The 19,962-nt window shown below is 37.0% G+C and overlaps 1 protein-coding gene, 2 long non-coding RNA genes and 1 other non-coding gene across 4 annotated transcripts in view; 2 read left to right on the top strand and 2 right to left on the bottom strand.

The window, feature by feature from the left end:
• Positions 1–37: 37 nt before the first annotated feature.
• Positions 38–6,876, bottom strand: LOC125265581. The gene is made up of 3 exons (XR_007184295.1): positions 6,694–6,876; positions 1,977–2,072; positions 38–1,620 (listed from the first exon to the last, which is right to left on the bottom strand). It is a non-coding gene; the product is annotated as an uncharacterized LOC125265581 (long non-coding RNA).
• Positions 6,877–12,246: 5,370 nt separating this feature from the next.
• On the bottom strand, positions 12,247–15,821 carry tm4sf5 (transmembrane 4 L six family member 5). The gene is made up of 5 exons (XM_048185874.1): positions 15,545–15,821; positions 14,641–14,721; positions 14,335–14,477; positions 13,917–14,106; positions 12,247–13,017 (listed from the first exon to the last, which is right to left on the bottom strand). The coding sequence occupies exons 1-5, from the start codon at positions 15,713–15,715 to the stop codon at positions 13,000–13,002; spliced, it is 603 nt and encodes a 200-aa protein (XP_048041831.1). The 5' UTR covers positions 15,716–15,821; the 3' UTR covers positions 12,247–12,999.
• A 2,215-nt stretch (positions 15,822–18,036) lies between these two features.
• The window catches only part of LOC125265578, a 47,941-nt gene continuing 46,015 nt past the window's right edge, over positions 18,037–19,962 (top strand). The window contains exon 1 of the long non-coding RNA XR_007184294.1: positions 18,037–18,145. This is a non-coding gene — a long non-coding RNA (uncharacterized LOC125265578). The remainder of the gene's footprint in view (positions 18,146–19,962) is intronic.
• Positions 19,185–19,375, top strand: LOC125265967. The gene has a single exon (XR_007184395.1). It is a non-coding gene; the product is annotated as a U2 spliceosomal RNA (small nuclear RNA).

Below are 19,962 nucleotides of genomic sequence, written 5' to 3'. Positions count from 1 at the left end.
ATCCAACTTTTCTGTTAGAATAACATAAAAAGACTTGTTTCTTTTTGACAAAGTTTTATTGTTTTACAATCATCAATGAAAGCAAAAGTACATGTGCTATATTATTTAGTTTGCTGTCTTTTTCATTATTATTATTATTTAGAAAATTGATTTACACATTGTTTCATATAAAACATACAAAAATATCTCTTTCAGATTAATTGTGACTTCAGAGGTGTAACAGTGTCTTCTGTTCTTTTTCTGGGTCAGGGTGTAAAAATACATATTTAATATCTAAAAAAACACAAATGTTAATACATGTGCACACGACAAAGTGAAGATGGCCAGACGCACATCATTAGCATCTAAAACCTGTTTTTCAAACATGTTGAAACAGAAGTCATAGATGTTTCATGACATATCTTCAACATTCACTTGACTGGTTTTATACATACAATAGGAAGAAAACCTTTTAAAGATTTAGAAACTGGAAAACCATCATAATACATTAGTTTGATGTTACATAGAGTTCATGAAAAAAACACTGTTTTTTAAAAAAAAAAAAAGAAAAAGAAATTTTATGACTGGGCATATTTCAAAAAGCCCTGAAATCTATACATAATGAAAATGAACACAGAGCAGAGCACACTGTTAATGGACAGCATGTAGGGTAGAGAAAATGGCACTTACATAGAAAGCAAAATAACCTTTAGAAACCTTCCTGTTTATGTGAAAGAAAAAAACATTTTGATGCTTTTACAGTACACTGAAGTTATGATCAGCGAGGCAAAGTGTGGTTGGATTTGACAGGCAAAATAATAGGTGGACTGCTGAACAAATTAATTTCTGGCTCAAAACACACAATTGCCTTAAAGGGATAGTTCACCCAGTGGCTACCCTCAATTGTCTGGTTACCAAAATTCCTCAAAAAATCTCCATTTTAGTTCAACAGAAGAAAGAAACTTATGTTTTAAAACAACATAAGGGTGATTAAATGATGACAGAATTTTTTATTTTTGGGTGAACTATCCCTTTAAAATTATCAGAGACTCCTCAGATAAAACCAACCACAAGCATCCTGTTCAGATAGTATAGATGCATATAGCAGAGACTGTGGAGGGCAGATGCTACAGGCTAGAAAAAAAAAGCACTTGTTGGTGATCATGTAAACGTCGCTCCTAAGATTGTGTTCCACAATTTCCCCTTTTACCAAATTACACTCAGCTGTACCGTTAATGTTAGAGAACTTCAAACTCGTATCTTGACATTGTTACAATGCATACAGCTGACATTCATGAGTGTTCACGGGCATGCAAGGAGAGGCAAATTTCCATGCTGCTTGTTCCTCCTAATGGCTCATCCTCCAGTTTCCTTCAAAAGCTCTCCAATGAGGGATTTAAACTGGATTAGGGCTGTAAATCTGACGCTTACTTTCAAGGACACTCCAGGACCCACTTGCAGAACAAAGTTAGTATGTGGCGTCCACTGCATTGATGTTGCTATCCATCTGGTGTCGAAGTGAGAGCCGAGCCTTGTGGGAAAAATAGGCCTGTGGGCAAATCGGACTGCTGCCGCTGTCCCCTTCACTGCCCCAGGAGGTGGTGGAGGACAACCGAGGTTTCAGCTCTTCACTTGCTACTACTGAAGACACAAGTAGAAATGAAAACAAGTTAGAAAAAATATGTACTTTTATTCTTTACATTGTGCATGACACCTAACTTTTTCTGCAGCAGTTTATTTCTTATACAAATGAAGCAACATCGCCATCTACAGGGCATTCAAGGTACTATATCTTTGTTTACCCAAACTTGTCAACAAGACTACTTTACGATTAGCAGGTATTTGTGAATGGCGGGTGTTACATAAATGAGATGAGGACATGGCTGCAACCGAAACCAAAATAGGCGTTGACTATTTCACTTGACTTATTTATCTGTTATTTTGAAGAGACATTTTCGAAGGACATTGTTTACAAATGAACACATTCAATAGCTTACCCGTTTCAGGAGGGCACTGTCTTTTGCACCTCTCCTTGCAGCGTCTGTAGAAGGGAAAGCACTGCAGCATTTTTACACCCATATCAGCAGGGGGCGCTAAAAGACAAGAGAAACACCTGTTAGACAAGCTGACTCCTACCAGCACACTTTATTCTATCACAACAACTCTAATAACATTTCTAAACCAGCAATCGGAAAGCCATTTGCCATTTGCCCTTCTGGTGCTGTTCATTAAGGTAAAACAGCGGCTGTTTGTTGTGTTTATTAGTTTTCTAAAACTTGCCAGTGACCGTGGGTTTTATGCATAATCTTATTACAGCCGTGTGTGTGCATGCAGACTTCTACTTTGCTGTCTAATCCCATATAGCGACGTCAGTGGGTAGACTGAATGGAGACATGCGATGTAATAAATCCTCGATTGGGTATTACGCGCTGGGTCAAGTGCCCTGATGGAGACGGCTAGTTTTGACATTTGTGCAATCCGCCTGGCAGTTTGTAAATCACTTTTGACTGCTGCTAAGCGTTTTATTCGTCTTTGAAGTGATTCATACTCTCAGTTGTTGAATATGAGAGTCACAGAGGGTTTACTGGTTCTATGACTCAGTCAGTTTTCATCAGAAACCTAGCCAAAGACAAAAACAAACACGTCTCAAGAGCTATGTGACCAAGTGGCGAATGCTTCTCTTATCAGCTTTTGCTGGCCTTTGGTTTGTAGTACACAGGGTTAATGGTTAATTTTTAATGACTTGGCTTTTACACTTTTGATATATGCTCTATGAATCTAGTCCAGAAACCACCAACATAACAAGGAACCTTAGTGGCCGACCCGCACACTTTATTCTTGGGTGCAAGTTTGCACAACAACAAAAAATACATGCTGATTGGGATGTGGGATCATAAACTACCAAAGAGCTTGTGAAATAGGTCATGGGATCATAGCTGTCAAGCATGCAATGCGAGGCAGAAAGACGTTTCCATCCAGGTGAATGTCTCACACACAAACGCACACAATGTAGAACAACTGTCACAAAACCATGTCGCCACATGCCACAGAAATATGGACTTTTACTGTCATACAAAACACTATGTTCCCATCCAACCCTCATTCATTTCTGTGGTGAACTCTCATAAATCTATCATGCTTTTGTTCAGATTACCCAACTCGCCTGAGTCTATGCCTGAGGACAAAACGTGCAAAATTCAGAGTATTCATTTTCAAAAGCTAAAAACACTTAGCTATTACTAATGTTTGAGTACATAATGAAAAAAAAAAAAAATGTCTTTTGGAAATAAATGGTGTTGAGAATTTAAGTGTTGGATTAGTTTATTATATTGTGGAATAATTAATACAACATCTGTTCTGATTCAGTCATTAGCATTTGATTTGTTGTTTGATTTGAGCCTTCCATTCTTTTAGCAGTTTTATATATTCAGATCTTGATTATTTAAATAAGAAAGAACAGTTTGGTTTCACTCAGTTTGTTTAATTTCACGTTTTCAGGTTGCAGAATGAATTATTTTCATTATAGGCATAAAGACTGCCAATGAAATGATTTGTGTATGGCAAATTATGTCGAAATAACCTCTTCATAGTCTTCTATGCACTGCCTCAGATGGTTTGCATCATTCCTCGCATCAAACCACAAGAACCTCTGAGCTTTTGGAGAACACTGTGTCCAAAATATTTTGATGCTGAAAAGCTAAGGTGAACGTTGTTTCTATTAAATTTCCTTTGGTTCTAGTAAATGCGCACATACATACGCACACTTTTCCATCACTTCTTGTGCCAATCATATGATATGCATTTATCCGTAACCATCCCCCTCGTTTCTTTTCTCCTCTCAGTCCTTTTCATAACTCATGCAAAACATATAATTCACATGGGAGGGCCGTTTGTTTATTTTCTGGCAAAATGCATAAGAGATAAGGCCCAGAAAATTTGGGGAAAAGGAGGCATAAGAACAGAGAAAATTCTTCCCTATTGGTTTTATTTTTGCCTGGAGACCCAAAAATGACGTTAGAAGCGTACACTTCCAAGTTGTTTGCTAGTGACGTGGACGTGCACGTGTACATGTATTACAAAGCAAGCTCTTGCAAACATGTATACACACACGGAGAACATCCTTATAGGGTGCTTAATCTAGACTTGTGACCTAACATGATGGCCCTCTCCATGTCATTTACCAAACACTGTGAGCTATGTGTTTGTGTATCTTTATGCCTGTGTTTTGTCTCTTATAGGTTACGTACACTCTGAGGACTGCTGCTTAAAAAGGTTAGATAATCTCTAGTTACAACACTTTATTCCACTTTACCTCCATCCCAGACTCTTTTCTGAGAATGAGACCCTGCCTATGCACACATTCAGTTACACACCCTCAGAAACAATCCAAGACTGTCAGTCTCATCTCTCGTTGATTTAGACCAATCACTTTTTCTTGGAATTGCAGAGTATTTTTGGAATTGCATAGAATTCCAGAGGTTTATTTGAATGCCTTTTCAATCATTACAACCATATGGGACTGTCCCAATCATGGGGCGGGGGCCAGTGCGAGGTAGTGGAATCGGGGCCCCCTTCAGACCGATTGTGTTCCAGGGGAGAGGGGGGTCCCCCTCAGTCCATTCACAATCACATTCTGTTCGCTGCAGGGCCCCCTAAAGTGCGGCCCTGCCACCACATATTTGCTTACAGTTCATTTCAATGGTCCACTTTAGACAATCTACTAATTATAAGTAACTTTGCAGCTACATGTCAACTAACTCTCCTTAGAGTTTAAAAGTAGTCTAACAGTAATCTATTAGACTGTTAAATTAGGGTTCGAGGTTTGGGTTAGTAGAATAAGTTGACATGTAGTTGCAAAGTTACTTACAGTCAGTAGAATGTCTGTTGGTGGAGCATCAAAATAAAGTGCAAGCAAGTATTAAGCAGACAGTCTTTAATTCTGAGAGTTAGTTGACATGTTAAGTTACTTATAGTTAGTAGAATGTCTAAAGTGGACTATTAAAATTATTGTTTTTTCTCAACAAGCTTTTGTATTCGTTAAAGTCTTTCATGTGCTTAAAGGAGAAAAGGATAACAAGTGAATTCACGCTTTTTAAAAAAAAATCCTGTCACAGGTTTACACATTAATACTGCGATTTTAGGTGTAATTTCACAAGTTTAAAACTGTAAGCTTTAAGTGAATAAATTAGGTAATATCTATTTTGAGTATATTTGTGTCAGTATCTGAATGCATTACTTAAATGGTGTATATAAAGAATACAATCATTACACTAAAAGTTTTTATTGGTATATGTGGTTACATGAAGAACATCTAACATTCATGGAATCTTTCCACTGCAAAAAATACAATAAAATAAAAAAAATGAATAAAATGAAATGTTCTTCACACTATAAGAAAAAAAAAATTGTTATTTTAGGAACTGGTCACTGAATGTTTTGGGGGGAACCAACATTTTTATTTATTTATTTGTTTTGGCATTGCTAAAAAAAAAAGAGAGAAAAAAAACCCTTTGGAACATTTATTTTTAGCAGTATTAAATAAAAAAACGTGCAAAGGCTATGATTTAGGTCGCCCCCACCCCCGCGTGCCCGCCTGCCTGCTCGCGCACACGCGCTTTCCCATTGAGACTTGCTTTCTGTGTATGTGCAGTACGTGACGCTCGGGGACGCGGTGGTCCACTCTGGCGACAGGGAAGGGGGGTCGCTGGACTGTGTACAGGCAAAAGCATATCAATTATTAATTATGAAAGGATGTTTACAAGTGATTTCCATATGCAGGCATTAAGGTTATCCGTGGTCCAGACGCATAATTCGCAGAAAAGTACGTTACATAAAATCTCAGTGCAAGAGATCAGCCAGAGTTCAGAAGAAAGGTAAATCTCTTTAAGCGAAAAGTAAGATAGGCCTACCTGAGCTTAACAACACCTTCATTGCTTTTAAGTAGTGTGCCAAGTGATGAATAAAAGTCTAACGAGCAAATATAATGCTGTCTGGAGATGATAAAGAGTAGCTTACGTGAAATGATTTATTGGTTAAATAATGGATTTAACCCTCAAGTAACTCAACCCATCAGATTCTCACAGTGACGATACAACACGATATAATGTTTTTTTTTTATTATTATTATTTATTTTTTTGATGTAAGCTACTGTTTAAAAAAACTGTGGTATCCATATATTCACCATAAAGAAAACTGTTGAAAACGTTTAAAGCATTGTTATTTTGGTGCCCGTAAGTCGTAAAACATATTATAAAATATAAGGTCACGTGACGAATGAGGCTGGGCCTATTAATCAAAATTAGACTTTATACGCAATAGCCTAATAAACATGGGCAATGCAGTTACCTACACAAAGACCAAACAAAGCTACATACAGTATCTAAACAACATAATAGCTCTCTGTGGATAAATGATTATATATATATATATATATATATTTTTTTTTTTTTTAAATGAGCAGCTTTCATTGTAAAAAGCTACAAAGTGACTCATATTTTGTACTAAACATATTTTTTAAAATGTTACTGTAAAAGTGTATTGCAACGTCCTTGTAGCAAGTTTGACGGTATATTGTGAGACACTCCCACTTTGACACACCTCCAGTGTGTTTAAACTTAGTCTATAGCCTACGACTGCGAATTTGTACGCGCTAATTCATAATAAAATTATATTAATAAAAAAATAACGTATAGGCTATAATCAAATGGACTCACCGGTTGTTCTCGTGGTTCTCGCACGTACTTTGGCACTGTCACGCAGAAAATCCTTCAAATTGCAAGTGATTTGCGATAGTTGAAATGGTCTCCAACTCACTGACAGTTCACTGACGATGACAGAACCCGTTCAGCTATGACAACATGGAAAGCTTCAGGTTTAAACACACTTTCAGTTCAGCTTTAAATAGCTTATCTGAGCAGCACGCCCTGCCTCCTCTTTCTCACCCTCCTCCTCCTCCTCCTCCTCTTTCAGCTTGCTAGTGTGCTGGCAGGTCTCCAGTAAAGCATAGGGAAATATTCTCACTATTCAGGTCTGATTCATTATACTATTTAGATTTTTCACACACGTAAGGACTTGAGTTTCTCTCCCTAGAAATAAGTTTGACTCTTGGCTCTGAGTGTTGCTGGTAAATTGCAAATGCTAAATCTTGTTTATTGTACCAACACAATAACATGCATGATTAATTTAATTAGTGAAGGAATAAATGGAAAGCCCTTAATGATAGAGAGCAATAGATGGGATTATAGTTCTTTTGAAAATCATTTGTGTGCTGTAGAATTAGTGACACTTCACAGCTTCTTACTAGAAGTCATTGAGAGAATATTCACCTCCCTTTGTATGTTTTTTTTTTCTCGTATACTGTACTTAACATTTTGGAATGCACAAACTGTCCATACAGCCATTATGATGTTTTAGTGTTTTGGATTTATCATCATTGTTAAAGTGTTTAGACATTTTTATTCAGCATAATCAAAGTTTTATAGTGTGTTTAAGAAACATCATAACTCCTGGCCATTTTAGGGTTTTCTTTTAATATACACTTTTAAGCATCAGGTCAGTCTCCATAAGTCCCCATAAATTGAGACATCCAGTATCAATGAACACTCTGAGTCTGAATTTGAATAGCATGGAAACTTCTCAGGAGTAAAAAAGCTCATCTTTACACTTTCAAGAAACATGTATACCAGCAACACCAGCATATTGCCAGGAAATGTGTATTTATACCCTTATTCGTTTTGACAGTCTGTTTGCTGTGTTCACCAATGGAAATTTACAGAGGCGAATTCCAAAGGAGAAACAGATTAGAATTCTGAACAGCAAGTCTGCTGCACAATCTGGGTTGAAGGCCAAGGCCCCCCATTGCTGGCAAATTAGTATTGTGTGACTTACCAATAGCATTAACCTGTTTGCCACTGATCAGAGAGCAGTCTGAAGTTTGTCCTAGCTCTGAAGGTGTCCCGTTGGAGGCTGATTCAGGAACAGTGTTAAACCCTGATTATTTTCTTTGAATTCTCATTGTATAACCTCCAAATGGGACAACAGAAAATTGTTTTATGAGTTGTGGTGGGATTTTTTTTTTTTTTTTCTAGTTCATTAGCTGAGGTCCAATTTGAACTCAATCCCCTTTATGTAGAACACTAGACTTCTGCACTCCAAAAAACCAAGCAATTAAAATTCTCATTGTTTTTGAATAGGTCCAAAAAATGTTCTCTCTGAATGGAGCCAATTTTGTGTTCCATGTTTCATTTTTATCTCTCTCTCTGTCTCTCTCTCTCCTCGTCTCACCTGTTTCTCCTGTTTAACTCCTCCCTGCTTTTTTTCTTCTTCTAATTTTCTTCTTCAAAAGTGGGTGAAGAAGAATTTTGCTTATCTGAACTGGAGCACTTACAATGAGTGACACATATAAGCAAACAGTGAATTGTACACCAGTGTCTAAAAGATTTGGATAATCAGAATCAATCCTCATTAGTTTTCTTTTTAAGCTTTTATATAATAAAGTACCCAGATCCAAATTAAAACTGATCTCAGACCTGCATGGAAGGTTTCAACAAACTGAGAACTTGTATAATAAACTTAAACTGCCTAATACTGACTCTCTTCTTCCTCACTTTTAAAACAAAATATATTTTTATAAGTATTAATTTAATATTTCAATTTAAAAAGTATAAGGAGTCAAGCATCTGCACACATACCAAAATGCTTGGCTTATGCATACTAAACCCTCTACCAAACCTTGCTCCCCCAAGTACAGAAAAAAAGTTTGAAATGGGATCAGGGGATCTGATACCTCAAGTGAATCTTTGGCTCTCAGGCTGTTTGGTGAAATGGTGTTGTTGAGGTCAGATATCACAGGCTATGAATAGCAACTCTGCAAACTATCACAGAGCTGAAGATGACACAATTAAGGTCACAATTACAGACAGCAGTGCATTATATCAAAGATACATCCTGTTTATGTAAATGAATTATGGATTACAGCTGTTAACATATTTGTTCCTACGTTTACACAACAACAATGTACTAGAAAATCGGAAAAAGTTTTTCCTTTGCGTTTTTCGCATACAGACAACAACGTTGTCAAAAAGTTCCCCGTTCACATGGACCCGCCAAAAAGATTAAAAATGCTATATTATTCTGGCCAGGCCAATAGTTGTTTTTTTTTTTTTTGACTTTGTAAAGAAACTTTACGCTCCTATTGACCAAACACGTAATACATATGCGCATGACGTCACCATTTTCACAAATTCACGTTTGTGTAGTTTACAATAATGTTATCTTTTTCAAAACCTTGCACTTTGAAACCCATTTTCAAAAGTTTGCATTTTCAGGCCCCCAAAATGTTGTTGTGTAAATGAACGGTCAAAATGCATAAAAAGATGTATAAAAAAAAAAAAAAATTTTGTTATTTGCTGAAAGCATAAGCACACAAGGCTGTTATTTTCTACAATTCATGTTTATTACAGTAAATAATTAAAATTAATTATTAATGGTTGGGGGAAATAAAATATGATTTGTGCCATATATTACAACTAAACTATTAGTATATAGCCAACTTTTCCACAAATACAGCTGTGTACTGGTAATTGATGGAGTGCATTGGTTTTGCTTCACTAGATTCACTTTGTGTGAGCTTTAAACACTTTACATTATTTTAAAAAGTAATAAGAGAACCATATTTAAACAGTGATAGTGTGATCTACAGATATTTTTTGTTGCTTTTGTAAAATCAATCCAATCACATGGAATTTCTATGGTGTTTCCCCCTTTACTGTTGGTGGTTTAGCCCAATCTAATCAACTCTCTTTGTTTTGTGTGGCAATGAGAGAAGAATAATTACTTAGATTAGTGCCATCAACAATGATAGTACAGTAAAGAGTAGCAAGATCTTTGTTCAGTGTAAAGAATTACTGATAGATACTCACTTTCAAAATACCATGATAGATAAATAAGCTGCCGTGCTTCAGTTTTGTGGTAAAGCACAAGCATTCAACAAAAGTGTGAATATAACAGAATGACAAAAACCTCTGCAGAAACCTAAAAAGAAATGATACGCCTGATGGTTGTATTTGAGTTGGCACATGTATGCACTCTCAGAGGAAGATGAGTGATTTAATGAGTATTTACTCTCTCATGCACAGTAAAGCTACAGAGCTTATACTCGCATGCTGTTGCTTGGCTTCAGTGCACAGAATATCTGCCCTAGTCCAGCTTGGATTGCTTTTTACCAGTTTTCCAACCCTGTTCTCACCCAAAATATCCCCTCCCCAAAACTGCTCGTCCAATTTTGTCCTGTATGTCAACAACCCACCTCCCCTCCACACACTATTTCCTGAGGTGTGTGTGTGAGCTCACAAGTCAGCGTTAAATTCCTAAATTCGCATATCCAATAACGCCTATGATGTTGCTTGTCGATTTTAGTTTATGAGTCGTACTGAGAAAGACATTCAGTGACTTGAAGCTGTTGATCCATCAGGATTGCGATCCAAGTTTGTGCATGTATGTTGCATTCTTAGAAACATACTAAGACAAATCCTTTTTAATGTCATGGAGTTATTGAAAGTTATAGTGCTGTCTGAATTTAAATTTAACTTTTTTGTATTTTTGAGTCAATACATCATCAATCCTTCTTCCAAAAATGTGTTTTTGTCTTACCCCGTTTCACTATGGTAAGCCTGTTATAAGTCTGGCCGGTTTTCGCGGGAAATTGCGTACATATGTCACTCACCCGTGCGTGTCTCATTATATTCGTAAATAGAGAAAAATTGCTCAGGCTACTTTGACGCGTGTATGGTGTAGGAGTGGCTTAGATGTCACAACGAGCAAGAAAAGTTGACATGGAGCAGCTAAATCTCCAACCTCCAGAGAATCTATTGTGTAGTATCTATTGAAAACGGTAATTTCATCACGGTTTTGTCGTAGCACTGTGCTGGAGTTTATTTTCAAGGAAGTACTGTGTCGATAAATGGGTATAGCCACTGTAACGTCTTCAGTTAATCTCTTAAGCCTAGTAGTGAATGTTTATAAGCAGTATATAATCACATTTATCCGTACAGTCATACAGAGCCGAAGCACAACCTAATGTTCTTCCACAAAATCCATGCAGTTTTGTTTTTTAAACCACTAGAGGGTCAATAGTTGCATAGTGTACCTTTAATGAATTCCATAACATCAGTTCACAAGCTCCATCCTGTCTGATCCAGCACTTTTCTGGTCTGTTTCCTTCTGCTATTGTCTAGACCCATTGTGGAGGTTGATGAGTGTTTTGTGTCTGTTCTCTGTGTCTAATTGGTGGATGGTCATTGAATTAGCCTGAATGGATCCATGCCAAAAGTTTTAGTACATCCGCCTCTCTCCTTTTTTGTTTAATTATGTGTGTAGAATCAAAAATGTCATGCAGTTATTATTATAGGGATGTGTCTGAAAGTGTGTGATCTCGGTGGCACTAAGAACTGAACATCCTTTCCTGGAACACTGTCTGGTTTGAACAAGGTGTCTATACATTAAGCTGACGTATTATGTGTACTAGGACATGCTGTTGCCTCTCCCCTCTTGTGGCTGAGGCATGTATAGTATGTTTACAATGATCAGTTGGCTTAGTCTTGGGTATCGAATCTATAAGCTTGTTTTTAGATTCTCCAGCCTTTATCCTATATTAGGCTTCAAATGGCTGTTTGTGTAGCTACAGGATTAAGTGTAAATTAGAGTGGAGGGCTGCTGTGGTTACATGAGCACAGGGTCTATAGACTCTATATTCATATGCAAAAAAAAAGTAGATGTTACGTAGCACTTTGAAAGTATCTCATGCTGTTTTTGAGAATGGACCTTGGACCTTATTTTTAAAACATTCCCTGGTTTCTGTGTATGCATGTTGTCACAGATGCAAATCTGACCTTCACCACCAGGGGGTTTGACTTACGGTTTTTGCAGTGCTGCAAGATCCGGTTTGATCCGGTGTTACAACAGTGAAATCAGTGATTATAGAGAAAAGAGTAAATGACACAGATGTTGAGATGGAAAGCAAAAGGGAACATATTGACTTTATCAAACTATTTAAAAAGCAAATGGGAAAACAGCCAACACATGGTTTCAGAGTCTCACCCTAAATGCACTGGAAACAAACTTGATGCCTCCTGCCAAATATACCAGAAAAAGAAAACACTCAGGGGTATTTCTGTAACCTGTAAAGGAAATATAATTCTCATGCAATCTGATGCCAACTCTAAAGAAAGACATAGCTTATTTTAAGTTAATTTATGAGAGACACATAATACATTTCAGCAAATTATGTTTATTCTGAAAGAAAGATGCTTTGGATCATTAGGACCTGATTTATTAATCCAAAATGAAAAGTCCAAAAAGTTTATATACAGTAGTCAACATTTGAAGTGGATCAAAAAAAGTTCATAAAAGTTGTCCTAAGACAAGAACGGGTATTGCATTTTGGTTTTAGGGCAACTTTGATGAGAGAATTTTTTACACAGTTCATCAAAATGATGGTAGTTTTGAGCTTGTTATTTAAATACAATGGTCAAAAACAGTCACTTTTACTCATTTTGTCCCCAGAAATTGAGAAAATAATCAATTTAAATCAGTAGACATCAGTAGCAGTATGGTTTCAGTGAGGCTGGTCTTCATTCATAGTACTTAGTAAAAGATGCTATTAAACAAATATTTAAAATATATCATCTTCTTGTTGTTTCTACATTCATTTGGAGATTCAATATGAAATCATGTATCACAGTATAAAAATATATTACAAACTGTAATGTTATGTGTGATTAATTACAGAAAAATGTGATTTATTTTTTAGTTGATTGACAGTTATAATTTACTGCGACAATAGTACTAAAATAATACATAAAGTTAAAATAGGGTCAGATTTACACACAACAACCCTTTTTAGTGATACTTATTGCATTATTTATAAGCAGTCTGTTAGTTTTGTGTGAAAGCTCTTGTCCTGTTATTCCAGATCAAATCGTTGTTTTGTTTGTTGTTGTTTTCCCCCTCCTCAGCAGATCTCACAGTCCTCCTTCATCCTGTTGTACAAAGAGAGATCAGTTCCAAATCCCAGTATACGAAAAAGACATCTCATTATTTGAGTGTAAAAAGGGTATTATTTCAGAGGTCTGACGATTAACACAGTTTGATTGCCCTCAAAAACTAATATGGTAGCCGGTTATAAGCAGTGTTGGGGATAAGCAGTGTTACTTTTTCAAATAAGTAATGCAAGTTAATTTGTTTTCCCATTTATTGACTGACAGCTTTCTTATCCCCATGTTGAGAGACTTACTCACTCCATCGTGTGTAAATAATATTTGTTTTTATTCCTCAAAATGAATAAAAACAGTGAAATGCAAACTCAGAATATTACACAAACCTGCAATTATTAAATGTTAAATGACACAAATATACTATATGTATTTAATCTCACAATAATAAGCACATAATCACATTTGTGTTTAATTTTTTTTGCAGTCCAGAATGGCAGCACAGCTGAAATGTTTGTTTGACCTGCGCCCTCTACTGTATGTGGACGTTAAGTTGCATTTCTTTTAGCCTAAGGCTTGTTCATTTCACTTTTTGCCAAAAAGTAGAATTTGTGTTATTTTTTTCCTCACCTGGGCTGGATAAGTAGCCTATTGTAATGCATTACTTTCCATAAAAAGTAACTAAGTAAACAATTAGTTACTTTTTTTATGGAGTAACACAATATTGTAACATCACTTTTAAAAGTAACTTTCCCCAACACTGTTTATAATGCTGGTTTTTAAGTCTTTTTTCCATTCTGCCTATGCATCCTGTCTAGTAGACAGTAAAAAGTGTTTCTTATTATATGCCATTGCCAGTGTATAGTTTTTGCTCAAGAAATTACATTCAGTTTAACTTTTGTTTAATGGTAATATAAATGCTTTTTCAATATTTATGTAACATTTACCGATTTTCTTTTTCTGCAGTCTCCACAGAGGCAGCCCACACATCCATTCACGACCTGAATGACACAGAGTATCATCTGTATCAGAGCCAGACCCAAAAGAATGGAGAACAGCACAATGTGCCAGAGAACCATATTCTCAGGAAAGACACAATCGGACCATGTAGTCTTATCCACCAGGTAACTGCTGTTCCTGTTATAGTGAGACAGAAAGAGAGAATGAGCTTTAGTAGATGAAGTGCAGGATACGGGCCTCATCTAGTGGCCATACAATAAACTGCAATTTTCCACTTCAGAGATGCAATTGCCATTAAATTCACATTAATCCTGCTGACTGAAGTATTATAATTATCTATATTAACAACTAAAGTAACTCCATTGCATTCGTTTGATTTTTCTTTTAGGTATTAAGTGTTCTTACCCTGGTTTATCCTCAAAAGGATATTCCCATTGTCCGTCCTCAACTTGGCATTTTGGCCCAACAGCCAGTGCTGCAATGGCAACACAGGCACAGTAGACCGACCCAATAATGCCAAATACAGATGAGAAAACAGAATTCAGCATCTGTACAAAACAAAAAAACATAAAATAGTGAACAATCAAAATAGCCTATATGTTATGCAGACTTTCTGCTGAAAATATTTTCACATCTTCTCTAGTGAGCTTCTTGTTGTGAATGATGGCCATTTCACATTTTTTGGTGTTTCTCTGTGTCATATTTACTCACACGGCAACGGTTTCCACAGCAACCTGCCCCACAGCAGCCTTTGCCCCCGGCTCTGATGGCTGAGCAGCTTGGACACATCATCTGATGAATGAAAGTGAGTGCAAATGGACTTATCATCAACTGTGACGTCACAGAAGATTTACTGTAAAGGCCCCTATTTACTTCCGTATGAAAAAAATAATATATGAAAATGCCTCAGAGTCACCAACATTCTTCAGAATATCTCGTTTTGTGTTCAACTGAACAAAGAAACTCATACAGGTTTAGAACAACCTGAGAGTGAGTAAATGTTAAGAGAATTTTTATCCCTTTGAAATCCCTCACCTTCATGACGTTCCAAACCCGTAATACTTTCGTTCATCTTCGGAACACAAATGAAGATATTTTGAATGAAATCTAAGAGATTTCTGTCCCTCCATTGACAGTCCACACAACTACCATGCAACTTTACTCAGGATTAATCCATGGTCATTTCCAGGATGTTACAATGTCAATATACCAGTTTTTCAGGGTGTGAGCAGTGAAGCTCAGCATAATGGGCCCTTGATTTTCGCCACATTCTGCTTTTGTTCCTCAAATCTAAAGTTCCTTTATTCAGATACATTCCCCTTACTACAGCGCAGTTGCTTATAACACATGACTTATTCAACAATTCTAGTTCTCTTTATCGATCGTTATGCCATATCATACAATAAAGAAAATGCCGCACAGTGGCTTGTAGTCAGTGATGTATCAGTTGTCCTATCTAAAACATAAGTCAGGTCTATTAATTTTATTAAACCATAAAATTCCTATAGCGTCTCATAAAAACAAGACAGTCATTTGTTTTCTCAGGAAATAGCCAAGTTCAAGCGAACAGCACATGAATGATATGACAGTCAAATCCAAAAGACTGAATACTCACAATTAGCCCTCCACCAAGAACACCTCCCATAAGCCAGACCTGCAGGGAAATCTGTCTAGATTCCAATTTTTCTCCATTAGGGAAGAATAAAAGTAAATTGGCTATTATACACAAAAAAGCCGAGGGTAGAAGCATTAGCCCCACTAACCGTGCACACTTTCCAGTACACATTGTGATGAATCTGTATTGAAATATCGAGAGAAATTCTCAAAGGTTGTTTTTCTCAGCGCAGCACAGACTCTGACTCTGACTCTGACTCAAAATGCCCTTTGAGACTTGACAATATTTACAGCGCTTTTATCAGTCCATTTATGGTATGTTAGCATAACAGTGGGCAGTGAATGAAGTTTCTGCTTTAGATAATGATGTGTATTGATAAGTGGCTTGTGTCTGATCGATCGCAGTGGGGACAAGAGTTACAGTAAAGCCACATCCTCAATCCTGACAGAACAGCAAGCCATGTTTTACAGCCTATTTTATAATGTCTTGTGCTATAAATGGCAACTATATGACTAAATTTATTGTGCTATTGTAAAGGCTTCATCATTTCTCCTTTGTTCATTTGACCATCTTTATCCTACTGATGTATAACAAGCATGATTAAAGTGCTTAAATAAATGAATTAACTGTTTGTTGGAATAACATTTGTTTTTAGAGATGTTCTCCTTATCGAAGGTTGCATTCAAACAGTAAAAAACCTGAAAGGACTGACCATGAAATTTTCAATTTGCATGGAACATGAATATACCAGAAATACTGTCACACCTAAGACAAGTTTGTCTTCAGTTATAATAACTAAAACACATTGTGGTGACTGAAGGGACCATATGTAGCCCCGCCCCTTTTCGCTTGTTGTGTTCATTCTTCTGGTTTTATTCCCCCGGCATGAAGGTAAGATCTTACGGATTTATGATTGAACTGCTCGTTTTAAGATCTTCCCCGTCTACTGACATTTGTTATGACATCCGCTTTAAACATTACAATGCTCATGGTAACTTTTGTTAAAGGATACTTTTAACCACAAATGCTCGTCTTGCACTGGCGTCCACGACTTCATGTATTACGTAATCACACTGGACAGGTCACACGTGACATAGGTGGAAGTACTGAAAAACTCCATTTCATTTTCTCCTCAAAATCGTGCACATTCGCTTTGTAAACACTCGGTGCTTCCACTTATGTCATGTGTGACCTTTCCAGTGTGATTACGTAATGCACAAAGTTGTGGACGCTAGTGCAAGACGAGCATTTGTGGTTAAAAAGTATATACATTTTTATTTTTTAACATTTTTTTAGAAAATGACCAATGATTTCACTAAATAAGACTTATTCCACAGCTGGGATCGTGTAGAGCCCTTTGAAGCTGTACTGAAAATGCAATTTGGACCTTCAACCCATTGAACCCCGTTGAAGTCCACTATATGGAGAAAAATCCTGGAATGTTTTCCTCAAAAACAATTTCTTTTCGACTGAAGAAAGAAAGACAAACATCTTGGATGACATGAGGGTGAGTAAATTATCAGGACATTTTTATTCTGAAGTGAACTAATCCTTTAAATTTGATAATTCCCATTTCTGATAATTCCCATTTGCTAAATTTGATAATTCCCATTTTTGAAGTCGTGATTATGAGCTCATCACATTCAAGTGTCGAAATGGGAGGGCATTCATGTACAATTTTTACCTAGAAAACTCGTATTTACGATAATTCTGAGAGCACGTGAAGGCAGCATGAATTTCAGGATTTTTTTTTCATTATGGCCCTGTATGACGTCATAAAGGATGGAATTCCTTGTATAAACACTTCTCCCGGAAAAGCGCGCGCACACATCAACCAGAGCGAGCAAGAGCACGCCCATCAACGTGCTTCATCAGCAGCGCTGCACAGGACTTGCTCCAGAAATAGTCATTTTGTTTTTAGACCACAAAATCAACAATGTCCCCAGAAAGGTGTGTTTTTGGTTGTGAGGGAAAGATAACCTTTGTTCAGCTTCCCAAAGAACCCAGGGTTAAGGGAACAGTGGATGCTTTTTGTTTTCCCAGGGCAGCAACGGAGTTGTGCAAGTGTGTTTGTTGTTCCCAGCATTTCTGTGATGAATGTTTATAAACAAGGCCCAATTCAACTCTGGATTTGCAGATCTTTTGAAACGGAAAGATGGAGCGATTCCAGCGATAAAAGATCCCGGTCATGAGTCATGTGAAGAGCATGTGAAGGCAAAATGATAAAACCTGTCTATTTGTTTATTATGCTCGTGACTCTTTAGCTCCGCCCACGGCACGCCTGCAGGAGCTCTACTGTTTTCGGAAAGAAGAGGTACTGCTGTATCTGTCTTTTATAAATCTGATAAAGACTCTTCGGAGATATTAAGAAACTTTTAAACGTTGATAAAATAACATCATAACATTTTAATAACAGTACAACAAGCTTTTGGGTCAAAAACTAAAGTAAGTTAAAACTGTAAGCATTTGACCTTACTGGGCGCGTGACAGATCACGTAAATACGTAACGTCATTATGTGGCGCACTTGAGCACTGTTCGCGTGACGACGAGTTGCGTCGTTTAGTTTAACGAGTGTTATTACAGCTCGGGCTCAAAGAAAGGTAAGTAATTTAAATTTAACATTTTGTATAACGTTAATCTACACTCAGACTGATTAATAATTTGAGACTTTTTGTCGAAGTTGTCGACAGTTTTCAATCGGTTGTTTTTGGCGATGCTATTTCACATGTAACGTAATGCTATCCAGTTAACATATATAATACGCGTTGTTTTCAGCTTTCAAAACGTATGAATTTACAACACCGGGATATTGTCTCAATTATTGCATTATCTGAGCTAAAATATATGGGTTGATGGATGTGACGCCAATAGCGTGGAGATGAGTAACGCTACTCATAAAATTTTGTGCGAGGCAAACATATAGTTGAGTACTTTAATGAATATTCTGACTTGAAAGTGCAACACTTGTTCAAGGGGCTAGTTGTGTGTGCATGTCGTGAACTTCAGGAGATTATTGCAATATTTATTTATGCAATGTTAAAACGGTTTGGTGGAGGAGAATGTGCCTTGGTGGTTTATCATCAAAAAAAGTCACGATGTCTGTTCTTATTCAGTTGAGTGAGTTATATAGCGTTGTTTTGTACAAGGGTATTTCCCTTTCTGAGTATTAACATGTATGACATGAGTTTTACACGTGTCAGTGTGGAGCTGTTGGGAAGGCAGTTGCAACTCTTCATTTGTCCACTGGGGGGCAGATCCTTACCGCATTTAAAGACATTATTTTACATTAACTTCATAGATTCTGGGAATTTTACCTCTGCTGTTATGTGGTAGTTGATGTTATTTTCATATTCCATTTGATACGTTTGCGATTCATTTTCTAAAACTCCTGGAATTGTATCCATGTTTCTGATTGGAGAACTAGTACCTCATTAGCATGTCCCCTCTTCCTTGTCAGTCTTTGTTGAAGAAACTGTTAGTATTTTTTAAGTACATGATATTAACAAGTGTTTATATGACTGTGCAATCTTTATAATGTTATATACACACGCGCTTTTAGAATTGAAATAAGTATATACTCACCGTCGTCGTACTTACTGTCTCCTAGAATGTGGTTGCTACTGTTGACCATTTGTGGGTATCGCTTCTCGGCCTTTTGGCTAAGATCAAGTGTAGTATCTGTTCTTATCAGTTTAATATCTGATACGTGCCCTACCCGGGCACCATATATTAAATTGATTTTTGGAACAGGGAGATGGAATAGGGGCTTGCTCCGTCCACTCCACGCATCGACCCGGTATTGCAGTACTTCCGGGAACGGTGCACCCCCCTAGAGTGGTTAAAAAATAGAATTGCTTTGTTTAAAAGTGATAAGTGATTATGTTATACATGTTGGTTTAAAGTGCATTACTAATAGTTCTTGTTTTATGAATTATTTAAGTTAAGTTTATGTTTTTTGCATTTCTTTAGCTTGTAATCTTTTGAATAATGTTGTACGTTGTATTTTAGCACTTCGCGTGAAATTGCCTCCTTAAGAATCGCTTGTTGTATTGCTCGTGTAAGTCGCTTTGGATAAAGTGTCTGCTTAATGAATGTAGTCGTCGGATGAACGTAGGTTGCTATGCTTTTTTCAGTGGCTGTGAGCAACCAGGAAGCAGAGTTGCGACAACGGAAGTTCAAAACGCTTGAGCGTCACGTGATTCGCGTAGGCTTCAGATAGTTCCAGGAAGTGCTTCGGCGGCAATTCAGATAGATAGTTCCTGCGTTTCAATGTGCATACTCTTCATCCTTAATAGTATGTGACACTAGTAATATTTAATACTATTTAGCGCGGATAGGGTGGATGGTATGTATTTTTTGTGGTGAAAGCGACTCGGCAGTCCACTGGTTTCTATGGCAATATCAGCTGCTTTTTAAA

The sequence above is a fragment of the Megalobrama amblycephala genome, linkage group LG3, assembly GCF_018812025.1.
Source record: "Megalobrama amblycephala isolate DHTTF-2021 linkage group LG3, ASM1881202v1, whole genome shotgun sequence".
NCBI classification, from domain to species: domain Eukaryota; kingdom Metazoa; phylum Chordata; class Actinopteri; order Cypriniformes; family Xenocyprididae; genus Megalobrama; species Megalobrama amblycephala.
This window is presented reverse-complemented; position numbering and strand designations above follow the sequence as displayed.

Coding starts and splice junctions, on each gene's coding strand:
- tm4sf5 (XM_048185874.1), bottom strand. CDS start 15,715: ATGTGTACTGGAAAGTGTGCACGGTTAGTGGGGCTAATGCTTCTACCC. Junction 14,478..14,640: donor GCTGTGGAAACCGTTGCCGT/GTGAGTAAATAT, acceptor TGTTTTGTACAG/ATGCTGAATTCTGTTTTCTC. Junction 14,107..14,334: donor CCTTTTGAGGATAAACCAGG/GTAAGAACACTT, acceptor TCACTATAACAG/GAACAGCAGTTACCTGGTGG.